The sequence below is a fragment of the Meleagris gallopavo genome, chromosome 28 (assembly GCF_000146605.3).
Source record: "Meleagris gallopavo isolate NT-WF06-2002-E0010 breed Aviagen turkey brand Nicholas breeding stock chromosome 28, Turkey_5.1, whole genome shotgun sequence".
NCBI classification, from domain to species: Eukaryota; Metazoa; Chordata; class Aves; order Galliformes; family Phasianidae; genus Meleagris; species Meleagris gallopavo.
Genome location: NC_015038.2, coordinates 840,012 through 862,456, shown reverse-complemented (window position 1 = coordinate 862,456; position 22,445 = coordinate 840,012). Strand labels below are relative to the sequence as shown.

The 22,445-nt window shown below is 54.4% G+C and overlaps 1 protein-coding gene across 1 annotated transcript in view; it reads right to left on the bottom strand.

Moving 5' to 3' along the window:
* CACNA1S (calcium voltage-gated channel subunit alpha1 S) overlaps positions 1–20,775 on the bottom strand; it is a 29,623-nt gene extending 8,848 nt beyond the window's left edge. Inside the window, exons 1-28 of the mRNA XM_010724087.3 lie at positions 20,433–20,775; positions 17,210–17,315; positions 13,801–13,940; positions 12,894–13,027; positions 12,206–12,358; positions 11,765–11,970; positions 11,125–11,228; positions 10,484–10,632; positions 9,894–9,975; positions 9,539–9,699; positions 8,722–8,947; positions 8,161–8,368; positions 7,771–7,891; positions 7,353–7,467; positions 7,135–7,228; positions 6,917–6,986; positions 6,643–6,775; positions 6,356–6,485; positions 6,161–6,220; positions 5,498–5,604; positions 5,038–5,125; positions 4,689–4,796; positions 4,165–4,217; positions 3,795–3,941; positions 3,341–3,542; positions 2,267–2,425; positions 1,890–2,000; positions 1,558–1,641 (exon numbers count right to left, since the gene is read on the bottom strand). Coding sequence (XP_010722389.1) covers positions 1,558–1,641; positions 1,890–2,000; positions 2,267–2,425; positions 3,341–3,542; positions 3,795–3,941; positions 4,165–4,217; positions 4,689–4,796; positions 5,038–5,125; positions 5,498–5,604; positions 6,161–6,220; positions 6,356–6,485; positions 6,643–6,775; positions 6,917–6,986; positions 7,135–7,228; positions 7,353–7,467; positions 7,771–7,891; positions 8,161–8,368; positions 8,722–8,947; positions 9,539–9,699; positions 9,894–9,975; positions 10,484–10,632; positions 11,125–11,228; positions 11,765–11,970; positions 12,206–12,358; positions 12,894–13,027; positions 13,801–13,940; positions 17,210–17,315; positions 20,433–20,593 — 3,612 coding nt within the window. The 5' untranslated portion in view covers positions 20,594–20,775. The remainder of the gene's footprint in view (positions 1–1,557; positions 1,642–1,889; positions 2,001–2,266; positions 2,426–3,340; positions 3,543–3,794; positions 3,942–4,164; positions 4,218–4,688; positions 4,797–5,037; positions 5,126–5,497; positions 5,605–6,160; positions 6,221–6,355; positions 6,486–6,642; positions 6,776–6,916; positions 6,987–7,134; positions 7,229–7,352; positions 7,468–7,770; positions 7,892–8,160; positions 8,369–8,721; positions 8,948–9,538; positions 9,700–9,893; positions 9,976–10,483; positions 10,633–11,124; positions 11,229–11,764; positions 11,971–12,205; positions 12,359–12,893; positions 13,028–13,800; positions 13,941–17,209; positions 17,316–20,432) is intronic.
* Positions 20,776–22,445: the final 1,670 nt, after the last annotated feature.

Below are 22,445 nucleotides of genomic sequence, written 5' to 3'. Positions count from 1 at the left end.
GGGGAGCCAGCTCCAATGGGCACAGATACTGCCAGCCCCATGTTCTCCACGGGTAGCACTGCCAGAAGGTCTCCCATCTCCACTTCCCCCTTCCCGAGACCAGAGGGTGCCCCATCCCTGGCAGTGATGAAGGCCAGGTTGGGTGGTGGGGCTCTGGGCAACCTGATCTAGTGCCTGATTTAGCAGCTGGCAACGCTGCCCACAGCAGGGAGGTTGCAACTAGATGATCTTTGAAGTCCCTTCCATCCCAAGCCTTCCTATGATTCTATGAATATCCCATGGGGTCTGTGGGAACCTGGTGATGGAACAACAGTGAGAACTTGGGCTTTGGGAGGAGTCGAGGTCTCCTGATAGCACATTCTCATCCCCGACAGAGACATGAAGGAGTAGAAAAGAAGCAGAATGGAAAGAGAGGAAGAGAGGACAGACTTTGCAAACCAGAGCCTTGGGGCACTCAGGAGTGGCTCAGCACTGAGAGGTGGGCACAGACTTCTTTTGTGAGGGTCACACTTTTGAAAAAGCATCAGCCACCAAGGACCCTGCAGCAGCAAGGTGAGCAGTGGTGGGTACAGTGATTGCACACAGCTCCTGGGCACTCACTGGGAGCACAGTGAGGTTGAGAAGCACAGAGGCTCCAAGAATGGCCATGCAGGGTGGAATATCTGAGGCTCCGTGAGCCCTGGAGCATCCTCCAGAGAGGAAGGCGGTTTCCAACAAAGAGCCCCTAAGCACTCTCTGCCCAGCACTGAGAGCAGCTGGAGGTCACTCAGCGCACCATGGCTGTGGCACCTGATCCTACAGCTGCCCCCACAGTTACTGTGGGATGTGTCAAAGGCAGTGCATCACCTCCCTCCTTCCACATGGGGTGTGGAAGTCCCGGTGCTGTGACAGGCAGTGGCACGCTGACTTACCAACACTGCTCTGAAAGTGCTCCCAATAAAGCATTCAGCAATTAGCCACTGCCTGCCCTCACCCCTTCCCTCAGTGTATGTGGTACAGAGCTTCTGCAATAGCGTATAGTGCATACATGTGCACATGTATCGATTGCTGTATACAAGGACACACACAAAGCCAATGCACTGAAATTTGACGTGTCTGATCCACCCGCAGTGCGGGCCAGCAGTGCGCTGTGAGTACAGGGAACTGAGGGGAACACCTTTTCTGCCCATGTGCACTGAGGATCTGAGGATGGACACATGGGAGATTCCCTGCCCAGAGGTGCACACGTGGAAGATAAGCAGGGCAAGTGGGGCTGGGGTTGCCACGCATCCAGCCGGGACCAGGTATGCTGCTTGCCATGGGATCCCAGTGTCTACAGGCTCTTGGGAAGGGAGGGCACAGTGTGACATGTTGGTAGGCTGGGTACAGACCCCTGTGTCCATGAAATAGCCATGCCACAGGCTGATCCTGGCTTGTCCCTCCTCAGAGCATGGCAGAGGGAGAAGAGAGGATGCCTGCGCCCCACAGAGCTGGGGCATCACCAGCTCACCCTGGGGCAGGTGCTGCAGGCACTTATGCTCTTTGGGACACCCTCTGCCCAACCAGCCTGATACTTACATCAATCTCGCTGAGGATGACATCAATGATGCTGCCAATCACTATGAGGAAGTCGAAGACATTCCAGGGGTCCCCAAAGTAGCCCTGCCAGGAAAGAGCAGACCTGTGCTGGAACCCATAGAAATGAGAATCTAACAAGAGGGCTTAGCAGATCCCACACCTTAGCTGCCAGGCTGCGGTGCTGCCCCAAGCACAGGGCTGGTAGAGCCCAGTGGTCCACTGGCAGCAAGGAACACCAAGAAAGTGAGCACCCCAAATAGCATCATCCAGGATGAGGAGGATCACCTCACTGCCAAATGCAATGCTCTGTGAAAGGCTATGCCTGCTCTCACCTTGGCTTTAAAGGCCATGAGCTTGAGGATCATCTCCAGGGTGAAGAGGACAGTAAAGGCCACATTGAGGATGTCTGAGACATGGTTCATTTCTGCAGACTGGTTGTAATGCTGAGAAGGCAGGAGAACCCCATTAGACCACAGCAGTCCCAGCCTCCCCTGTAAGCCCAGAGGCGTGGGCTGCATGAAGTCCATCTTCTTCCAGACCCGTGGCTCAGGAGGGATCAGCAAAAATCCACTCCCTGCAGCTCCCCTCATCCAATCTCCCCCACTCTGTCCCTTGCCAGCAGCATGGCCATGTAAGAAAGACCCCAGGAAGGGTTTCTGGGAGCCATGGACACCCCTCCACCCGCCGAGCCCTGCACTCTATCCCTTACCTGCATGCCCAGGCAGATGGTGTTCAGCATGATCAGGAAGAACATGAGGTACTCAAAGTAGGAGGAGGTGACCACGTACCAGATCTGGTATTGGTAGGGGTTCTTGGGGATGTACCGCCGCAGCGGGCGAGCCTTCAGTGCGTACTGCACACACTGGCGCTGGGGAGAGCAGGGCAGTGTGACCAGATGGAGCTGCATGGGGCAGTGCCAGGGGTACAGGCACAGAGCCAGCATGGCTGGTAACAGCACACGACCCCACAGATGCCAGCCTGTAGCCCTGTGACAGGGGGCAGGGACAGCAGTGGTTGTTATCTGCTGTGCCCTCTGCAGAGGCAGCCAGGTGGCACTCAGTGGGGACAAGTTTCCAAAGCCACCGCTTGCCTTTGCAGATGGCCATGTTGATTCCCAAGCCCTGAGGTTGCCCAGGCCCAAGGAGTTCTGAACACCTCCAAAGATGGAGACTTCTGGGCAACATGTTCCAGTGCTTGACCACCTTCACCATAAGTATTTTTTTATGTTTAAATGGATTTTCTTGTTTTCTTCAGTCTTTGCCTATCACCTCTTGTCCTATCATTGGGTACCACTGAGATGAGTCTGACTCCGTCTTCTCTACACCCTCCCCATCAGGTATTTATGCCCATAGGTAAGATTCCTAGAAGCCTTCCCTTCTCAATACCAAATAGTTTCAGCTCTCAGCCTCTCCTTATATGACAGACACTCCTGACAATTTAACATGTCAGTATTCCTTTGCTGGACTCACCCCATGCCCACGTCTCTTGCACTGGGGAGCCCAGAACAGGGCACAGCCCTCTGCTCCAGCTCAGTGGGCACCCCAGCCACACCACAAATCCCATTCTTGATTCTGGTCAAGCTTGCTCTTCCCTTGGAAAGCTGATACCTGGTGCAGGCTTTCTTTGTGCCAGCCAGGAGTGCAGCTGCACCTGCCCCAGCAGCGTGCTGAGACCTGGGGAAGGTTCAGTTCATCCCGGGGCAGCAGTGCCAGCACTCAGAGCTGATGCAGCTCAATTAGAGCTAGGGCTGGTCCAGCTCACCCCATCCCAGCAGCTCCAGTACCTGGTTCTTGTCCAGCTCGCAGTTCTTGTACTCGCTCTCCCCCTGCTCCTGGAAGGTGACAATGACAAAGCCCACGAAGATGTTCATCATGAAGAAGGCAATGAGGATGATGTAGATGATGAAGAACATTGCGATCTCCACCCGGTAGTTGTATATAGGGCCTTTATTCTCATCGTTAGTGTCAATGGCCCTGTACAGCAGCCTACAGGAGGGAAAATAAGGCAATAGAGACCCCATTTAAGGGGAGGAAGTCCATCTGTCTTTTTGAAGGATACGGAGAACGCTGGGGACATCCTAATCCAACAGAGGTGGAACAGGAGATTATCCCATTGGCTCTACAGCCCCTACCAGGCTAGCCCTGCTCCTCAGCCTGGGCAGCTCTTCTTTCCCTGGTAAAGGCTCCCCAGCTCACAGCACAGACCCAGCCCTTTGGCCCTGCACACACCAGACTCACTCTGGCCAGCCCTCGAAGGTGGAGACAGTGAAAAGCGACATCATGGCTGAGAAGACATTGTTGAAGTGAAAGGCATTGTGGAACCAGACCCGCTCCTTCAGCTCGATCTGTGTTGGGTCCCCATCCACGTAGTTGATGAAATGCCCCCTGCACAGAAAAGATGCGGGACTCACCCAGCACAGCCCCTGCCCACCCACTGCTTACCCCTGGGAGAGGACGTGACCTTGTGCTATTTTTACCCCAGGATGAGGGGCAGCAGCACAGGACCCCCAGCCCCTTATTTTTATCTGCAAGATCCCCATGCAGGCACAAAAACGTCCCCATACTCTCTGCTGCTGCCCTGCTGGACTGCACTGCATGGAGCTCTTACCTGCACTCCTTCTCTGTTAGCTTGGAGGGATCTGTGCAGCTGTAAAACTTGCCCTGCATTTGACAGAGATCAGAAAAAGCTGTGATTTTGCTGTGAGCTTCGACTTTTGCACAGACCCATCAGTCCCTTCCCAGCCACCATGCTAGCTCTGGCTCTGCTTCAGCCCACCATGCTTATGTGCTGCCAGCACAACCCAGCCTGGAGCTCACAGGGTGCCCTGGGGCCATGGCAGACCCTTTGGTCAATCCTAGGTCAAGACGGACAAACGCTGCCTAGTGATGCAGTGGGGACGTTTCTTCCAGAGCCCCAAGCTGAGACATAACCAGCTCATTCTGCCTGGCAGCAAACTATTTGGAAAATAAAGAAAGATGCAACCAAAGTAAATGAACTAGAAGTTAACAGATGCTGATAGGTCAGCTCAGCCTGCAGGGAGTCCTGGAAGCCATCCCCACATCAGTTAGGAATTTAGGCTCAGTTTTTAGGACAAAGCTGCCCATCTCCTGCCCATCCGAGACACCTCTCACCTTGAAGAGCTGCACCCCGATGCAGGCAAACATGAACTGCAGCAACGTCGTGACGACCACAATGTTACCAATGGTTTTGATGGCCACGAACACACACTGGACCACGTGCTGCAGAGGTTGAGGACAGAGGACACGTGAGTATGCTTGTGGCAAGGTCTCACCATGCGCTCCTGGCCCACTGACAGCAGGGACAGACGTGTAAAGCAGGAATCTGCCAAGGGGCAGGGATGCAGCAGGCTCCTTCCATAGATGGGGTGTGGGAATTGTTTTCCCAGCCCTGTGAACCCTACAGGGCGCAAAGCCTGACACATAACCTCCCATGGGTTGAGGACACCAGCCACCTTCTTACCTTCAGCCCCTTCGCCCTGTTAATGGCTCGCAGAGGCCTCAGCACCCTCAGCACCCGGAGGATCTTCACCACAGAGATGGTGCTGGACCTGAGGAGGAAGGCAGGACTGAGACAGAGCAATTCCCTCCATGCTGGCACCCCAGCACAGCCCCAGAAAGGCTCCAGTGCTGAGGGATGGCAGAGATGTCACTAAAGCCGTCATCCCACATCAGGGTTAGGGACACCACACTCGGACAAAGCAACTCCAGACTGAATTCCCACCCAGAACTTTTCCTTTGTTACTCAAGGAGTTTGCTTCCCAGCCTCCCAGTCACCCATGCCTGATGGCCACAAAGCTACAATTTTTGGGTGCCCAGGGTTAGCAGCTCCTTTTCTACCCAACAGAACCAGCTGCACCACCCCAGCTGCCCCACCAGGCCAAGAAATCAGTGCCTGCTCCACAAAGCATGGAGGTGCTTACTCGAATCCCATGGAGATGAGGGACACAGCAACCACCAGCAAGTCGAGGATGTTGAACGAGTTCCTGCAGAAGGAGCCTTTGTGCAGGAAAGCACCGTATGCTGTCATCTGGAGAGCAGAAGGGATTAGCAGAGCCAGGCAGGGCTCAGGGCAGTGTCCCTCTGCAGCCCCAGGCAGACAGGGTGCAGGGAGCTTCTTGCAGCTCCACGGGCTCTGTGCTGCTCACACCCTGGCTCTGAAGCCAGGCAGACAGCTGGCTGCAGCTGGAATCCTCTGCATAGCACTGGCTGGAAGCAAAAATTCTTCCAGTCATTCAGCAAACTGGAGAAGAGTGCATGTCTTGCAGTGAGAGCAATATGCAGCAGCTGCTTGAATTACTGTTTTACTTCACAGATTGTCATTGCTTACTCTTTCTGATTTTTTTTTCCTTAACAAAAACACTGTCGCTGTAGCCCATCTGTCCCAGCACCACAGCACAGCTGACACAGCTGCCTGACCTGACTGCACGAGGCCCCTGGGGCAGAACACGCATTGCCAAGACATTATGAGCTCTGAGAACTTCAGGCTCAGCTAACAGCTTCCCCTCGTGGGGCCTGGCGCTTGTGCCCATGGCCAGCGCACATCTAGACCCATGTGCTGGGACCACAGAAGCAGAGAGAATTACCTTCAAGACAATTTCAACAGTGAAGACAGAAGTGAAACCGATGTCAAAGTATCCAAGAATCTGGGGGCATAAGCACCAGAATTAGATGAGATTTGGGTGACATGAGAAATGCAGTAATTCCCAAAGGCCTGGCACTGTTTTTTGCCCTCCGCTCTGTGCATGGAGGAGCGCAGCCCTGCAGAGCCACACAGGCACCTGGTTGCGGAACGACTCGGCTCGGATGGGATCCTCAGCTGCCAGGGAGATGCTGCTGAGCAGGATGAAGAGCAGGATGAAGTTGGTGAACCAAGTGGCGTTGACGATTCTGTGGCACAGCATCCGAAACCTGCAGGGGACAAAGACAGTGTAAGACAGTACAAGAGAGACGTTAGATGGAGGCTGTGGTAGCCAGCAAGAGAATTCTGGCTACGTCTTGAGAACAGAAAGGCCCCGGGCACAAAGGGATATCTGTGCCAGTAGCAGGGAGAAGGCTCAGTGCTTACTTATTCGTTGGGCTGAAGATGAAGAAGGAGCTGGCTTCAGGCATAGGCACAGCCTTCTCTTTCAGCTGGAGCTCTGCCAGAGGACGTGGCCGAGGACTCAGGGGGATTTCAGGCTCATCCTCCTCATCATCACCTGCAGGGTGGTCAATAGGAAGATTTTTTGCAAGAGAGGCAGTGTAACCTCAGTGCCCCGATCTCATAACCTTCATTATATAGCCAGGCTGCGGCATCGTCCCTCTGCAACATCCCCGGCATTTCTGGGGACAAGACTGACCTGGGAAGTCTGCAGAGGGGTAGGGATCTTTGATTTCATTGACATTGGATTCAAATTCATCCACTTTTAACTGAAAGAAAGGAGAGACCGAGAGGTAGACATGCAGGTAAGCGTGCCATACTCAGGTGAGCTCCAAGCCTTTGTCAGCCCTGGCTGGTGGCAGGAGGCACCTGCTCCTTCACCAAGACCTCCTCAAGGCCCAACCCACCAGCACTGACCTTGGCTGTTGTGGGAATCCCTTCTCCCTTCGCTTTCTGCTCAAGCTTCTTTGCCAACATCTGTTTTTCATCTTCAGACTTCTCTGGGTAACCTCTGAGTGGAGGGCAGAGGAAAACAAGGGCAGAACTCAGGGAAGGGACACAGGTAATACCATTCGGTCTTGTTGCCCAGAGCACCTGGCTGGGGAGTTCCCACTGCCCTGTGCTGCAGCACTCACCTGGACATCTTCCGCCGCTTGCGCTCCTCAGCTTTGGCCTTCTGAGCTGAGGTCAGGCTCTCAGCCTCAGCCAGATTATCAACTGCAATGGCCAGGAAGACATTGAGGAGGATATCTGGAGGGCTAGCACTAAGGACATCAACTTGGCTATGTTTGGAGGATATAGCCAGGGCTGTCTGTGGTCTCCGGTTTGCTCTGAGAAACCTTCCTGGAGATGAGCTCTTGTTACAGCCCTGGCTGGTGATTCCTGACCCCGTGTATTCAAGTGCTGAGCTCTGGGCTGATGGCCCCATCCTTCAGCTCAGTCCTTACACGCACACACACAGACACAGAGCAATCTGCACAGTCCTGTGCAGCTGGAGCAGTCAATGGGGGTGGGCAGACGGAGCCTGGACACAGCCTTGACATCAGAGGATACAGTTCCCACAGACAAAGAGGATGATGAAGTAGATGCAGACCAGCATGCCAGGGAAGGATGGGCCCCCGTAAGCCATTATCCCATTGTACATTATTGAATTCCAGTCTTCTCCAGTTAGGATCTGAGAGAAGAGCAGACACGATGTGAGGAGAAGCAGGACAGAACCTCAAGCTCAGTCCTGCTCCAATGTCACTGCCAGATCTCACATACTGCTCCACCCCTGAACCTATACTCTTCATGACCCCATTCCTATCTTCCCATTCCAGCCTCAAAGCCAGACCACCTCCCATGAACCCATACTTCTCCTAATCCCGAGGAGTCCCACAGCCCAGGGAAAATCCAGGCACCCCATCTTACATCTCTCTTGCCCTGCTTGCTGCAGCCCCATACCTGGAAGACACTGATGAGGGCCTGGGGGAAGTTGTCGAATGTGCTGCGTCGGACTTCCATGTCCTCAAAGTCATACATGCCCCCAAAGAGCTGCATGCCCAGCAGGGCAAAGACAATGATGAAGAGGAAGAGGAGGAGGAGCAGAGAGGCAATGGAGCGCACCGAGTTGAGCAGAGAGGCCACCAGGTTACTCAGTGATGTCCAGTACCTGGAGAGAGGAGTGTGCAAGAGGTAGAATGAGGCAATCCAGTGAATGGGCTCTGAGTGCTGGGACTCCTCCAGCCAGGCCCCAGGAGGTGGAAATGGAGCTCCAGGAGTGGTGTGACAGGCAAGACAGTCTGAAGCCACTGGTCCTGGGCCCCAGAACCCCCATTTATCTAAGCTGAGCACCCAGAGCTCCAAGGGACGCCATGAGATTTCCACTAATCCCTGCTCTGTCTTCCTCCTCACTCTCACACCACATCTTGGGGACAAAGAGAACGCCAGCACAGCCTCGTTCACCACCCCAGGAGCCACTGACACCTGGGGATACCAGCTCTGTTTCCCAGCTCCCACACCAACCTGGTGATCTTGAAGATGCGGAGCAGCCGGATGCAGCGCAGCACAGAGATGCCCAGGGGTGACAAAGTGCTGAGCTCCACCAGGATGGTCTCCAGGACCCCCGCACACACAACAAAGCAGTCGAAGCGGTTGAAGAGGGACATGAAGTACTGGCGCAGGCCCAGTGCGTACATCTTCAGCAGCATTTCGGCCACAAAGAGTGCAAGCAGCACCCGGTTGGCATTGTCTGGGGGGGGAGATTCAGGCCATCAGAACATGGACCTGTTCATCTCAGCACGGCACAGCAGGAAGGGAAGGAGGACAGTACTGCCACATCCTGCCCTGCCACCACTGCAGCAATAGCAACTTTCCAAGGAGGACCCAGGAAAGGAGAAGGAGAAGAGTGACACATGCAGTCATGTTCGAGTCCACAGAGTGTGTCTGCATGCAGTGCGTGTACGCATGGCTGAGCTGTGTGTGTGTGCTACACGCCGTGTGTCTGTGAGCATGTGTGGTGTGATAACACACAGACACCCGCATGTCTGCACTGTGAGTGTATGCAATGTGTGCTTATGTGCACTAGGCATGTGCACCTGTAAATGTATGCACTCTGCCTGTTCACTGTGCCAAAGACTACACTCTATGCACGTATGTGCACACAGCATGTGTGTGCAATGTGTAGTTGTGCACGTGTGGATGGTGCACACACACCGTGTGCATGTCTGCACGTGTCTGACAGTCGCTGTGCTTTGCCAGTGGCTGTGCACGCACAGTAAGAACCCACACACGTCTACATGGTAGTGAGGTGTCCCGGATCCTCCCTCTCCCTGGACCTTACCTTGTACAATCGTCAGCCATTCAGGCTGGAAATGGTGCTCAGAGGCAATGGAGAGGGTGTTCAGTGCCACCAGCAGGATGACCAACCAGTAGAAGAACTTGGATTTCACCACATCCCTGCACTTCCTACGAAACATTCGGTTCCAACGCCTCCACTGCCGGCTGGAGAGAAGACCACAGGGTCAGCAGGGCCATCAGTGCCAGCAGAACACGGAGCAAAGCCACCTCTGCTTCCTTCTCCTGTGACTCTGCTCCTCCTGAGCACACAGCCCCTGGCTTTCTCCACAAAACAAAAAGCCTGGCCCAGCCAGGGCTGCCAGCAAACCCAGGAGATGGTTCAGCCTGTGCATACTCACAAGTAAAGAATCCATTTGTTCATGCCCTCAATTTCATACAAGCTCTCTGTCTCCGACCCTCCTTCATCCAACGGCATCATACCTACAGAGGGAACAACAGCCCAGGCTGTCCTCAGAGCCCTTGGGAAGAACATGCAGGAGGGCATCTCTCCCAGAAGCATGCCTGGAAGAGTGCCCCCACCAGAAGTGACGAGGAGAACCACTGTCCCAGTGAGACAGCAGAGACAGGCTGAGCAGGAGGCTGCTGCCAGATGCAGCACACCCAGCAGGCCCAGGAACAGCCTCCCTGCAACAAGAGCAGCAGCGTCACCAGCACAGAGAAAACTGGGCTCAGCCGGGATGTGAGTAAATGCAGAACAGAAGGAGAGCACTGGCTGCAGGCATGGAAGTTGTGTTTGGTCTTTCCCCAAGCCCTCTTGGGAAACTCATGCATCTGCCTGTGGGAAAGTGGTAACCCTGCAGTCTGCTAAGGACAGTGGCTGAGGTAGAGCTTCTGCAAAAGCATTTTGTTTCCTGGGTTTTTAGGCAAAACAAGTCTGCAACTTTTCCAATGCTCACCCAGGAACCCAACCCACACGGATTGCTGGTACCTTCTCCTCTGGTCCGGTCACTGTCCATCACCTCTGCATGGGTGATCCAGTCCATGTAGCCCTTCAGATCCTCCTCCAGCTGCTGCTTCTCCCGCAGCTTCTGAAACGTGCCTCGTGATTTGGCCTTCTCACGCTCTTTGGTGAACTCCCTGGGACAAGGCAAGCAGCAGAGAGAGGAGCTGTGTACCACAGTCCTATGGCAGACTGGTCCTTGGACAAGGATACAGCCTGAACTCCCCTAGCATCAAGAGACCGCTCTACTGACTGTTCTCTCTCTTGGCTTCATTCCATGATCCAAGATCATGGGATATCACCAACTCCTTGTTGGCTTCCTCCCCATCACCAGTGCAGCTCCTTGCTGCAGGAGGCTGCGGCTAGACAGGCCAGTTAGGGCTAAATGCTGCATCTGCTGATGGGTGCTTGTACTACAGGAAAAGGATTTCTGCACTGAGCTAAAATCTCAGACGGTCACAGAAGCTGGTACAAAAGGTAACTGGAGGTTCAGTGTTTCAAGCATACAAAGGAAAAAGGCTGACTGAAAGAGGACAAAGAACAGAAACATATCAAGGCTTTCTTCCCACACAGGCAACGCCCACACTCTGCTCACCAGTCTGGCAAAGAGAAGGGACCGGGGCACTTACCCGCTGAGCACCCCCAGCACCAGGTTGAGAACAAAGAAGGAACCAAGCAAAATAAGGCTGACAAAGTAGATCCAGGGCCATTCATTCCCAATGGCATCGTTAACCTGGCAAGGAGAGAGGCAGATGATGTATCCTCAAAATGCTCTTCCAGCTGTCTTTCCTGGGAGCCCCCAACAGGCTGCAGAAGCTTTGTTCCTCTGAAGGGAGTGTTTGGGTGGGATGTAAATTCACCTGAGAGCCTAACTCCTTACCTTAGTGGAGGAAAAGCCAGACCTAAGCATTTGGGAGCAGATTTACACATCAGCTTCATACCTAAGCCTCAACAAGACAGTCTCCCAAAGACTGAAAAACATGTTTTTCCAATAAAAAAACATTGAGTGGTCTATAACCTTTCCCAAAGGTGGGAGATAAAGCTCTCTGCTGTCTGTCTATCTGGAGAGCAAAGGCTTCTTGGATAGTGACATGTGGACACGCGTGGTGTGTGATGGGATGTGCACCACAGAATGAAGATTGCTGGGGAAGGGCATCTTTCAGTGGGGGCTGATCTAACCCTACTAAAGGGTCCTCCTGCGTCCTGCCAGGCAGAACTAGCATTCACCAGCACCAAGCTGGGCACCAAGCCCAGCCCACTGGAGCTCACCCAGTAGAGCACTTCGGTCCAGCCCTCCATGGTGATGCACTGGTAGACAGTCAGCATGGCAAAGCCAAAGTTATCAAAGTGAGTGATGCCGTTGTTGGGTCCCGGCCAGCCGCCTCGGCACTCGGTGCCATTGATGGAGCAGTGACGCCCATGGCCAGAGATTGTGCAGGGGGCTGGCTTCTCTGACCCTACTGTGGCAATCACATCTGTGGGGAAAAGCCATAACATAAGTGGCAGGTTGGGCAAGATGAGCAGTTCCCAGCACCCCCAGATCTCCTGCAGAGGCCTTCACCACTTCCTCACACCGTCTGCGTCCTGTACCACGTGCCTTTCCAGCCTGCCACACCACACTCCCAGGCTTTCTGCTACCACAGAGGCTCCGTGGTCCCCACAGCCACACAGAGGTATCTCTGACTTCTCATACCCCTGCCACAGCCCCACCTGTCCCAAGGTAGTAGCAGGTCTTGTGCATCTTGCCCTTGAAGAGCTCTTGGCCCACGATGGCATAGATGATGATCATGAAGAGGACGAGCAGCGCGATGTGGAGCAGAGGCACCATGGCTTTGATAATGGAGTTCAGGACAACCTGCAGACCTGCACCAGGGAGAAAGGAGAGGGTCTCAGCCACATCCCAAACAGCTTTGGATGCACCCTGCGTTCCTGACAGCCCCTCTGAAATGCCCCACACCAAGTGAAGTCCCAACATGAACTGAAATCTCTGCAGCAATTTCTTGCTACTTTCCACCCACCACACAGGCACCTGGAACACCCCAGCAGAGCCATTCTCCAGGCAGTGCTGGAGACTATTTCATGCCCATCCATCCGTTTTGTTGCTCTCTTCACGGCTGTTCTACATAAGCTACAAGAAAATGAGAGCTCTACCAAGAGAAACTAGAGTGAGACCCTGAATGCACCAACCACCCAAAGGTGCTGACACCAAGCCACGGTGGGAGTTATGTGCATGCTGACCTGCAGATCCCAGCACTGACAAATTCAAACAGCAGGGAGATGTGACACTGCAGCTCTTCCACATCCATATTTTGGCTGGGCATGGACCAGCAGCAAATGGAATCTGTCCTATAGCCAACCCACCCACAGCCCCTGCTATTAACGAGGGCCCGGCACTCACTTGGCACTCCAGACACCAGGCGCAGAGGTCTCAGCACACGAAATGCTCGCAGGGCCTTCACATCAAAGCCACCTTTCCCTCCCAGAGACCCTCCCTCCTTTGCATTGATCTGCTCCAGGGTCATGGTGACAAGCCTGAAAGAGCCAGGGTACAGTGCAGGGAAGGGAAAGGGGAGAAGGAGGGAAGGACGAGGAGGAAGAGAAGCGCATGAGGATGGAGACCAGGAATCTTTGCTGGAGCAGCTGGTGCAAGCAGCTCTGCTGAGCACCCAGGGGCCCTCCCATCCTATCCCTAGTGGGCCCATCCCCTGTGCCAAACACTGGAAGACACTGTGCCCTCCTGCTACCCAGGGCAAGGAGATCTGACAGGCACTGGGAAGACAGGCAAGAAGAAACAGGAGTTACAGAGGGCTCCAGGGCAAGAAAATGGGGCTTTGGGACAAGGCCATGAGCTGACACCTCAACTTGAGGTCAGGACAAATCTTATTGCTCTCTACAGCTATCTGAAAGGAGGTTGGAGCAACGTGGATTGGTCTCTGCTCCCAGGTAACAGTGATAGAACGAGAGGTGATGGCCTCACACTGCACCAGGGGAGGGTCAGGTTGGATATTAGGAGCAATTTCTTCTCCAAAAGAGTGGTCAAGATTGGCACAGGCTGCCCAGGGAGGTGGTGGAGTCACCGTCCCTGGATATGTTCAGGAAATGTGGAGATGTGGCACTGGGAGACATGGTCAGTGGGCATGGTGGGATGGATTGGGGTTGAGTTTGGGCATCTCAGGGGTCTTTTCCAATCTTAGTGACTCCACGATCTTGCCCTAAAACCCACTGCAATCACCAGAAAAGAAGAGCGTGGTTGACAGGCTATGGACCATGCAACCGGAATGCCAGCAGCTTTCCCCCTTCATTACCCCAGGGACACGATGGAGAAGTCGAGCACATTCCAGCCATTTCGGAGATAGGCGTCCGTATGGAACAGAAACCCGTAAGCTATTATCTTGAGCATGGCCTCGATGGCAAAGAAGATCAGAAAGGCATATTCGAACTTCTCCTGGGGATTGCAAGCAGCAGAATGCACTCTGTTAGAGCAGTGCCACCACCCTCAGCCTCACACCACACACGGCTACGGCATCGCTGTAACCACTGCCCCACGGCCTTCCTCCCACAGCCTCTCCTGCTGAGGCCATGCTGGGCCCGTCCTGCAGCCATCCCACAGCCGCCATGACACGAGCTGGCTGTGCTGTGGTTCCCTGGTGCCTCTCAGGCTTCAAGGCCCCCCGCTGAACAGCAGACACCAGTATGGCAGATTGAGCTGCTGGAAGGAAACCGGCCCTGGGGCTTCACCACGCAGAGCCGTGCCTGCTGCCAGCTGAATCCTGGCACCCCGCACAGCCACCAGCCCGGAATAGCTTGGCTCCATGGGAGCACGGCCAAGAGCTGGGTGCCCACCTGGCTCTGCCTGTCACTGCCATTGCAGCCAGCCATGCCGATGGCTCTTTCCAGGCCAGGATTAAAATGCCTCTGAAGCAGTCGAATGAACTGGGATATTTATATTTCTGGTTTTCCACAGCACCTCTCCTCACTGTGCACCCCATGGAGGGCATGGAGCGGCCCCGGGCTCTGCAGGGAACGGCGCCCAGAGGGCAGAGGAAAGCAGCACCCCGTGGCTCTGCACCCCCCCCAGGGCCCATCTGCCTTGACAAATAGAAAACACTGCCCATTTACCAGCAACCAAAGCCAAGGCTCAGACAGACGCGGTGCTTGCTCAGTTACCACGTCCACAAGCAGTGGGCATGCCAAGTGTCCCTGCATGACTGCCATCCTACAGCACCAGATCTCGCTAGGTCTGTGGGAAGCAGTGGAGAGAACAGAGACCTCAACACTGCACTTATGGGTGTTATCGGGGCTGCACCTTCAACCATTCAGCTAAGCCAATTCAATGCTTGCCTTTCCTGTTTATCAGTGATGGATCCCCCGTGGCCCATCCTTGCAATCCCAGGTACACAGACACAATTACCACACACGTTTCAGATCAGTAGCTGTCAAGGCCCAGGCTGGTCCCAGAATCAGCACCCAGCCATCCAAAAGAGAACTCCTGGGCCAAGAGAGAGGCAGCAGGCAGCTCCTGCTACCTGAGTTACCTCCATCCTTGGAGACTGCAAGCATCCGTACAGCTCCAGCTCTGTGTTGTGCTTTGCAGACCCAATCACATACAATCACAGAGCTGGATCATCCTGACCTGTCCTGCTGGTATAACCTCTGTAGGAAGTAGCAAAGCTCACAGCATGGTCATTAAGTGCTATGCAGGGTTCCATCAGTGCTGGTTGGTGAGATCCCCCCACAACCTGTCCTACGGCTGCGAGTCTGGTTTCCCCTCCCTTGTCTAGCTGTAATTTGTAGACAGATGCTAATGTCAGCAGAGGAAAAGCAGGTCCTGACTGTCAGTGTGTCACTGGGCTGAGGAGGGACAGCCTCTCACTCAGGCAGATCACAGCAAACCCCCTGGATTCCCACATTATGGGTGTAGCTGCAGGACACACTGAGCAGAAGACTCACAAGGCCACAAAGCCATGTCTTGAGCCAGGACAGACTTATTGCTGCCATTGGATAGCAGAAAGCAGCCAGGGGACGTTTTGTCCTGGCAGGGTTGATACCTGTTCTGGCACCGCCCTGGGGTTGGGTGCACAACGAGCCCAGCCTTTAAAAAGTACTATAAAAAGCTGCAGATCTTCATAGCCTGCTGGGCTGCTGCACAGACATGCTTCAACAATGTTAGACGACATGGAGTAACCTGACCTGCAGGCTCTGAATGAGACCCAGCAGCAGGAATAACACCGTGCACCACACCAATGCAATGCAACACGACACAATTCCAGCCTGCAGAGCAACATCAGCTCCCAGTCCCTGAGGCCACACAGGACCCTCCAAAACTGGCCACGTCTTTCCCTACAGCCCCCAGCCATTGCAGCATCTCATTGCTGCTGGCAGGAATGCCTCCAACGAGGCTTTGCTGCTCTGTCTGCAGCCCTGTGCAGAGCACAGCATCACCCACAGCAATGGGCATCTGGCTCTGCTCACAGCAGGGGTTGCTCATCCAAAGGCACCAGAACGTGAAGACAAAGAAATGTGCAGAGTGGGGCTGCCAGGCTGCTGATACCCAGGGCTGTTGGTATGGCAACGGGCTGAGAAAAATAAAATTGAGCAGAGTATTAAAAAAATAATTTGTAATAAATACAAGCAGATGACATTTCTTCATACAATTAGCTCGGTGAGCGCCCTGCCACGTGTCCCTGTCCCACGGCTCTGCACACACCTGCGTCCTGGTCTCAGCCAAATCCCATCCACTGCTGCCACCCCTACCTCCTGCTTCTCCCCCATCACTGCACCCCATCTCTTGGTACGGACCTCTTCGCCTCTGTAACCTCTCTGCACCTTTCAAACCCTGTCACATTCCCACGGCCAGGGAAGAAACCTGCTCAAATAAAATCCTTTCTTTCTATTCCATATCTCAAACTTTTGGACTGCTTTAAGATTTTTCTGTAAGGGACAGAGGGAATACAGAGAGGCGTTTTTAAGCCACAAGTCACCAGCACTACCTGCACACAACATCCACCCCAGCACTGGGGAGTCCTGAAATTAGAAAAGAGAACATTTTGGTATAAACAACACATTTGGATGCATTGATTCAGTGCCCAAACTCAGACTCACAATAGAAATCAATACGGATTGAACTACAGTCGGGATCTAAGAGGGGGAAAGAGACAGTGAACTAAAAATAATGACAGCTATTGATTTGGATCACACCAAAACATTCCAAGATGGAGGGACTGGAAACAATGAAATAATGGATTGGGAAGAAGTGATCTCTCCTTAACAGAGGTTTGGGTAGTTTATTTTTTCCTCTTTAAAAAAATGTCCCAGAATTAAAATTCAGTTTAGAAATGAATGGCCAGGAAATTCAGTCCCAAATATGCTAAAACAAAGCATTTCAGCCTTTCTGGAAGTTTCCCTTTGGAAGCATTGAGATTAAATAAAAAAAAAGGAAGAGATATATCCTTCCTTCCCGTGTACTTCTCGCACCACTCTGCTGCCTTTGCCCTCAACCTACAGTTTCTTTCCAGCCACTCTCCAACCCATTCTGCAGTGGCGTCTCTCTGATTTGTGGCGTCTCGCTGCACTGACGTGATGCCACCCCGCAGCGCAGCAGCCCTACAGATGCCATCGCCTGGCACCCAGACACACTGAGGATGAGCTCCATGGAGCACTGAAGGCTGACTGCAGCTTTACAGACAGGAGGGTGGCAGGAGGGCTGAATCTCACCAGGCTGGAGTTGGCCACGTTGGTGTCATCCTCCGGCATGGGCAGGTAGATGGCCAGGGCAACGCAGTTGGCAAAGATGGTCAGGAGGATGATGATCTCGAAAGGTCTGAAACAGCGTTAAGGAGCAGAAAGAGAGATGGGAAAGCAGTCCCTGCCTGTAGCCTGTTGGGGTGTATGTGGGGGAGGCATAGGGAAACAGCTGCCCTCTGCCCGTTCCTGGGTCTCTGGAGAGGAGAGGGAAATGAAGCAGGGTCAGACACAGGACCTGGAGAGGGGCAGCACCTGCACAGGACGTAAGGGGGCAAAGCACAAAGTGAAAGGCTGCAGCTGAGGACTTGGAAACCTGGGACTTCCCCCTACTCATCCTTCAGCGAGCCACTCTGAAGGCTCAAGATCCTCTCCCATAACACAGAGATCACAGAGCATTGCACTCCAGAGCATGCTGGCCCTGGCTGCCGTTGAGGTGCTCAGCTGCCAGGAGGGAGATGCTGCAGAACAGCAGATCTCAGGTGCACTGTGCCACCCCAGGCTGGCAGCTGAGCCAGCAGACACGGCTCACCCCTCAGCGTCCCACAGCCCACACAGGCAGCGCACTCATGGCTGTTCTGCTGAGTGCCAGAGTCTCTTTCCCTCCATGGAACAGAGAATTGGGTCATCTGGGCCCTGGGGCACCTCTGAACAAAGGGGATGGCAAAGGGGATGCTGTTTACCTCCAAGGCCCAGGGACAGACACTTGGTCCCTGCTCTGCTGGGCCATTGAAACCTCAAGGTCAAGCTTCAGCTGTCACATTCCAGCGGTCCCAAAAGGGCTCACACTCCCACAGGACCTTGGCCATGACAAGGCTCCCACCCCATGGACCGCAGCCTCTCCTTCTTTCAGCACAGCTCAAACCCACCACCCCATGCCACCCTGGAAGAGCCAGCCATGCTCTTCTGCTGCCCTTTGCTGGTCGCATCCAGGCCACACAGGTTTGTGCTCCAGCTGTGCACATGCCTAAAAGCAAAGGAGTCTTCTCTGTGCACCTGGTGACCTTATGACTGCCAGCTCTAGGTACAGCATGGCACAAAACACAGTAAAAGTTTTTGGTTCCAGTTCACTGCTGAGTGCTTCCCAGTCTTCCAATTCGTTTCCCTTACTGCGCCCATCAGCAGCACTGGAGCAAAATGCAGGTGAAGGAAATGAAAGTGCTGCTCCACCTGTAAATCAGCACGCTCCATGTGGCTCCTCCTCCTCTCCAACACCACTGTTACAACCACAGCCAGTGCCTTCTCCTGAGCTGTTTTGAGATCTGCCATCCCCTTCCCTACCTGTAACTACACTGTCAACTGCAAATCCCCCGCAGTCCCATCCCACCCTTGGGCAGAGCCTCCTGCGAGCTCAGCCCTTGAAATTCAGCATCCCAGTACAGCAGCCCTGAAGCCATACTACCATTTCCCTACCCTATGGTTAATCAACTAATTAGCTGCATTCCCAGATAATTATGCAGCACAGAGCTGCAGCGGCCATGCCACTGTCTGATTCAGCACCATAGGTGAGCAACACCTGGGTGCCTGCTCAACGGGGGTGAAAGGGGCAGCCCACCCTGCCACCATTCATCACAGCCTTTGTGTGGGTACAGGGATGGAGGGTGAGGGAGATGCGCGACTATTTGGTGAGAGCTGTGTAAGCAGAGCAGGAATCACGGCTCAGGTCCTGCCACTTTAGCTAGGCAGCGCAGTGCTGGAAGTGGATTTTGATCTCTTGTTCCCACGCTGCAAAGGGACTCTGACCATTAAGGAGAGCAGAGCCCAAATCGGGGAATTCTCCTTTTCTGCTTCTGGGATGCCTCACCAGCACATCCTTCCCTGAGCTGTGTTTGTCTCAAATGGGCAATGGGCGTGGAGGGCACTTATGCGTACAGCTGAGCAACAGGGGAAGAGTTGGAAACAGGCCCTATGTTTTCCAGCACTCTCAAACACATTCCTTATCCTGGTCAGCACATGCCAGAGTGTGCAGAGCACACAGGACCTCTCTCACATCAATGCATCAGGAAAGGAGCATTGGGGGAGAGGTGGTGTCCCACCAGGGAGGTGTTTCTCACCTGGGTAGTACAAAGAACCCTGGGCACTGGATTTCAGCGGCATCACCCGGCTGTATTTATACCCCCATGCACCTGACTGCCCTCATTTCAGGGTCAGGATGTACAAGCCCTCATGGGACAGTTAGGGATGTCAGGCCAGGAGAGCTGCCAAGTGGGGATTAGCTGCGACCATGTTCTGTGGGGATACCTAGTGTATGGGTTTGGTATCGCTGCACACATTCCCATTAGTGGGGCTCATCTCTGCTTTGCAGCGTCTGCTGTCAGAGCCACAAAGCTGAGGCACTGACATGGGACAGGATCTTTTCCAGGCAGCTGGAGAGCGGGCAGTATCATTACTCTCAGCCTAGGGTGGCAGAAAGGCTGAATAGAGGCTGTGCTTTTCTTCCATGCTAAAACATCCCAGTAAGGAGGTGGCCAATCAACAATCAAGTCCCAGAAGCCCATCCCTGAATTAAACCAAGGGCACTGAAAGGTCACATCCCCTTGAAAAGCATCGCTCAAAAAAATCTTCACCTGTGACATCAGTACCAGGAAGGGCTGGGAAAAGGTGACAGTAGCATTGGCAAGGATTTGGGGGACACTGGCAGCCCTCCCCATGTGGCAAGGAGTGGGTGCAGGACAAGGCAAGAGGTGATGCACACAGCTATCCCAAGCAGCTCACCATGGTTTCACTGCCTAACCCCAACCCCTCTCACTGCAGCCTCCAGCTCCATCTTCAGCTGCTGCTTCCCAGGCTGGCTCTGCTGCTCTGCCTGGCCCCATCCCCATCCCCATCCCCACCACACCTCTCCCATCCCAGCAGGCCGTCTTGGTTCTCTCAGCACAGCTTCTACAGGCACAAAATACATTCATACCCAGCAGTCCCTTGCCACCCCGGCTGTTCCTACACCACCACACAAAAGATCCATGCGGCTTCACAGCTCCATCTTCCCATACAAGCTCATCTGACCCCAACTGGCACAACCATTGCCTTTAACACATCCTCCAGGTGTCCCCAATTGCTTTTCCTGCTCCCCCAGTGGCTCAGTGGAACAGCCAAGCTCAAAGCCCGAGCTCAGAGCATGGCACTGCAGCAGCGTGCTGTGAGCTCTCCTCCTGCAGATCGAGGGTCTTGATCCCCAGCACCCCCACCTGAAGGATACTTCCACTCCACGATGCTGATGCATGCCTTCCGCAGTGGGTTCTGTAGGGTTAAGCAGAACAGAGCCCTGGCTGGCCGAGGGGCTACTGGTGGCACCGGTTTCTTGGACTTCTCCTTCTGTTGCCTCTTCTTTGCATCATCCTGGTGGGACACAGGCTCCATAGCGGTTCTCCCCACGCTGTTTCTCCTCCTCTCACCCCACGGCTGAGCCCCCAGCCCCAGCCAGCCAGAACTCCTCCGGATCCCCCTCTTAGAGGAGCCGGACTTTGGGGGCTGGAGGCTGCGTTCGCATGCACAGCACACAAAGCACAGATTTAAATTTAGATCCCTGGCTCCCGGGTGCTGTCGCAGCTCCTGAGGCAGCAAAAGAACCCCAGCAGCTGTTGCTTCCTTACCCGGCGCATTGCGAGGCGGGCGAGTGCTTCGCATGCCACTGAGTGGGCTGGGGGTGGGGACGGCTGCCTGGCACCACGCTCATCTTCTCCAAACGAAAAGTGCTTTGTCCCTTGTCACCTCTTTCCCCAGTGCCCCAGCCAGCAAGGAAATCCAGGCAACCAGAAGAAACACACGCAGTCCTGTTTGTTAAATCACATTTTTGGGGTGAAATGGACAACAGGACTCCAGCCAGTGGGGCACTTTCCCAAAGAAATATTCTTGTGGCCTCTCGGGTGTAGCCACAAAGGTGAGCTATGTACACCTACATGCACACACACACTTCCTGGTGATAGCTATAAGAAGTTATCCAGATACATCCGCCTTTTAAAAAATTATATTTATTATATTTAATTATATTTTCTAGCGGTGGTTTGTGGTAACCTGGAATAAAAGGGAAATAGCACCTCCATGCCCTTGTGCATTGCAGAATCTCACAACCCACTGTTGCAATCTCTACACGTGGCCCACACTGTTACACTCCTCCCTCTGTAGGCTCTCAGCTTCATTTGGTGTGCACTGCTCAATTCAGCCCTCATCCTGCAGCTGTGAGGTCTCTGAGGCTGAGCACACCACATTGATGCAGGCAGGGATTAGACCCCAACCTCAGACTCCAGTGAGTCCAAAACACGCTCTGGTTTGCCGTTCCTGGGGGTGAATGAAAGACACAGGAATTACAGCAGTGCTGGCAGAGGTGGGCTGTCAGCACCTCCCTGCCACAGGGGAAACCAAGGCACAAGGAAGCGGTTTTGCTGGAGCAGTCAACAGTCACTGTACACCCATCCTCCTGAGATGCTATGGTCCAACACAGCCATGTCCCAGCCAATACCCTGCACCACAGCGAGCCGATCTGCCCACTGCATGGTGCTGCCCAAAGTTTCCTTGCCTTCACTTTGCACGGTTCGCTTAACCCGCTGTGGAGCTGGCCCTGCTGGGCACCGGGAAGATCTCTCATCTCATTTAGCCCTCGTTCTTCCCCCTATCCCTTTGTGGAAGCTAGAGCTTAACTTCTGCTACTGCCTCCTGCAGAGCAGCAAGGACTGGGGGCCCACCTAGTGGCGAAACAGCAGCGGGCTGCAGTAACGGACATCAGCAGCACGGGACCTCCCAGAACCACAGAACATCCCGAGCTGGAAGGGAACCACAGGGATCCCCGGGTCCAACTCTCGGCACCACCCAAACCCTACGGCTGAGAGCGGCGCCCCGACGCTCCCTGAGCTCCGGCAGTCCGGGGCTGAGCCCACCGCCCCCGGGCCGAGCACGGCCGGACCGCCGACGCAGCTCCGTGCCATCGCTGTGCGGCTGCCACCAGAAAGCAGAGGTGAGCGCCGCCCCTCCTCCTGCTGCCCTTTATTCCTTTCCTTCTCCCCGCTGCCTTCCTTCGGACGCTCTCCGACGACTTTCTCCCTTCTTACAGCCAGGTGAGGCCGCGGCAGCGCAGCGCGGGCCCCGCCCGGCCCCACAGCCCCACGCAAGAGGCCTCTGCAGGAAACTCCAACCCTCGGGCACCGCCGGTTAAAGCTGCCTCAGCAGAGACGCCTCCCAGGGCCTTCCGTCCGCAGCACCCCTCCCACAGGACCCT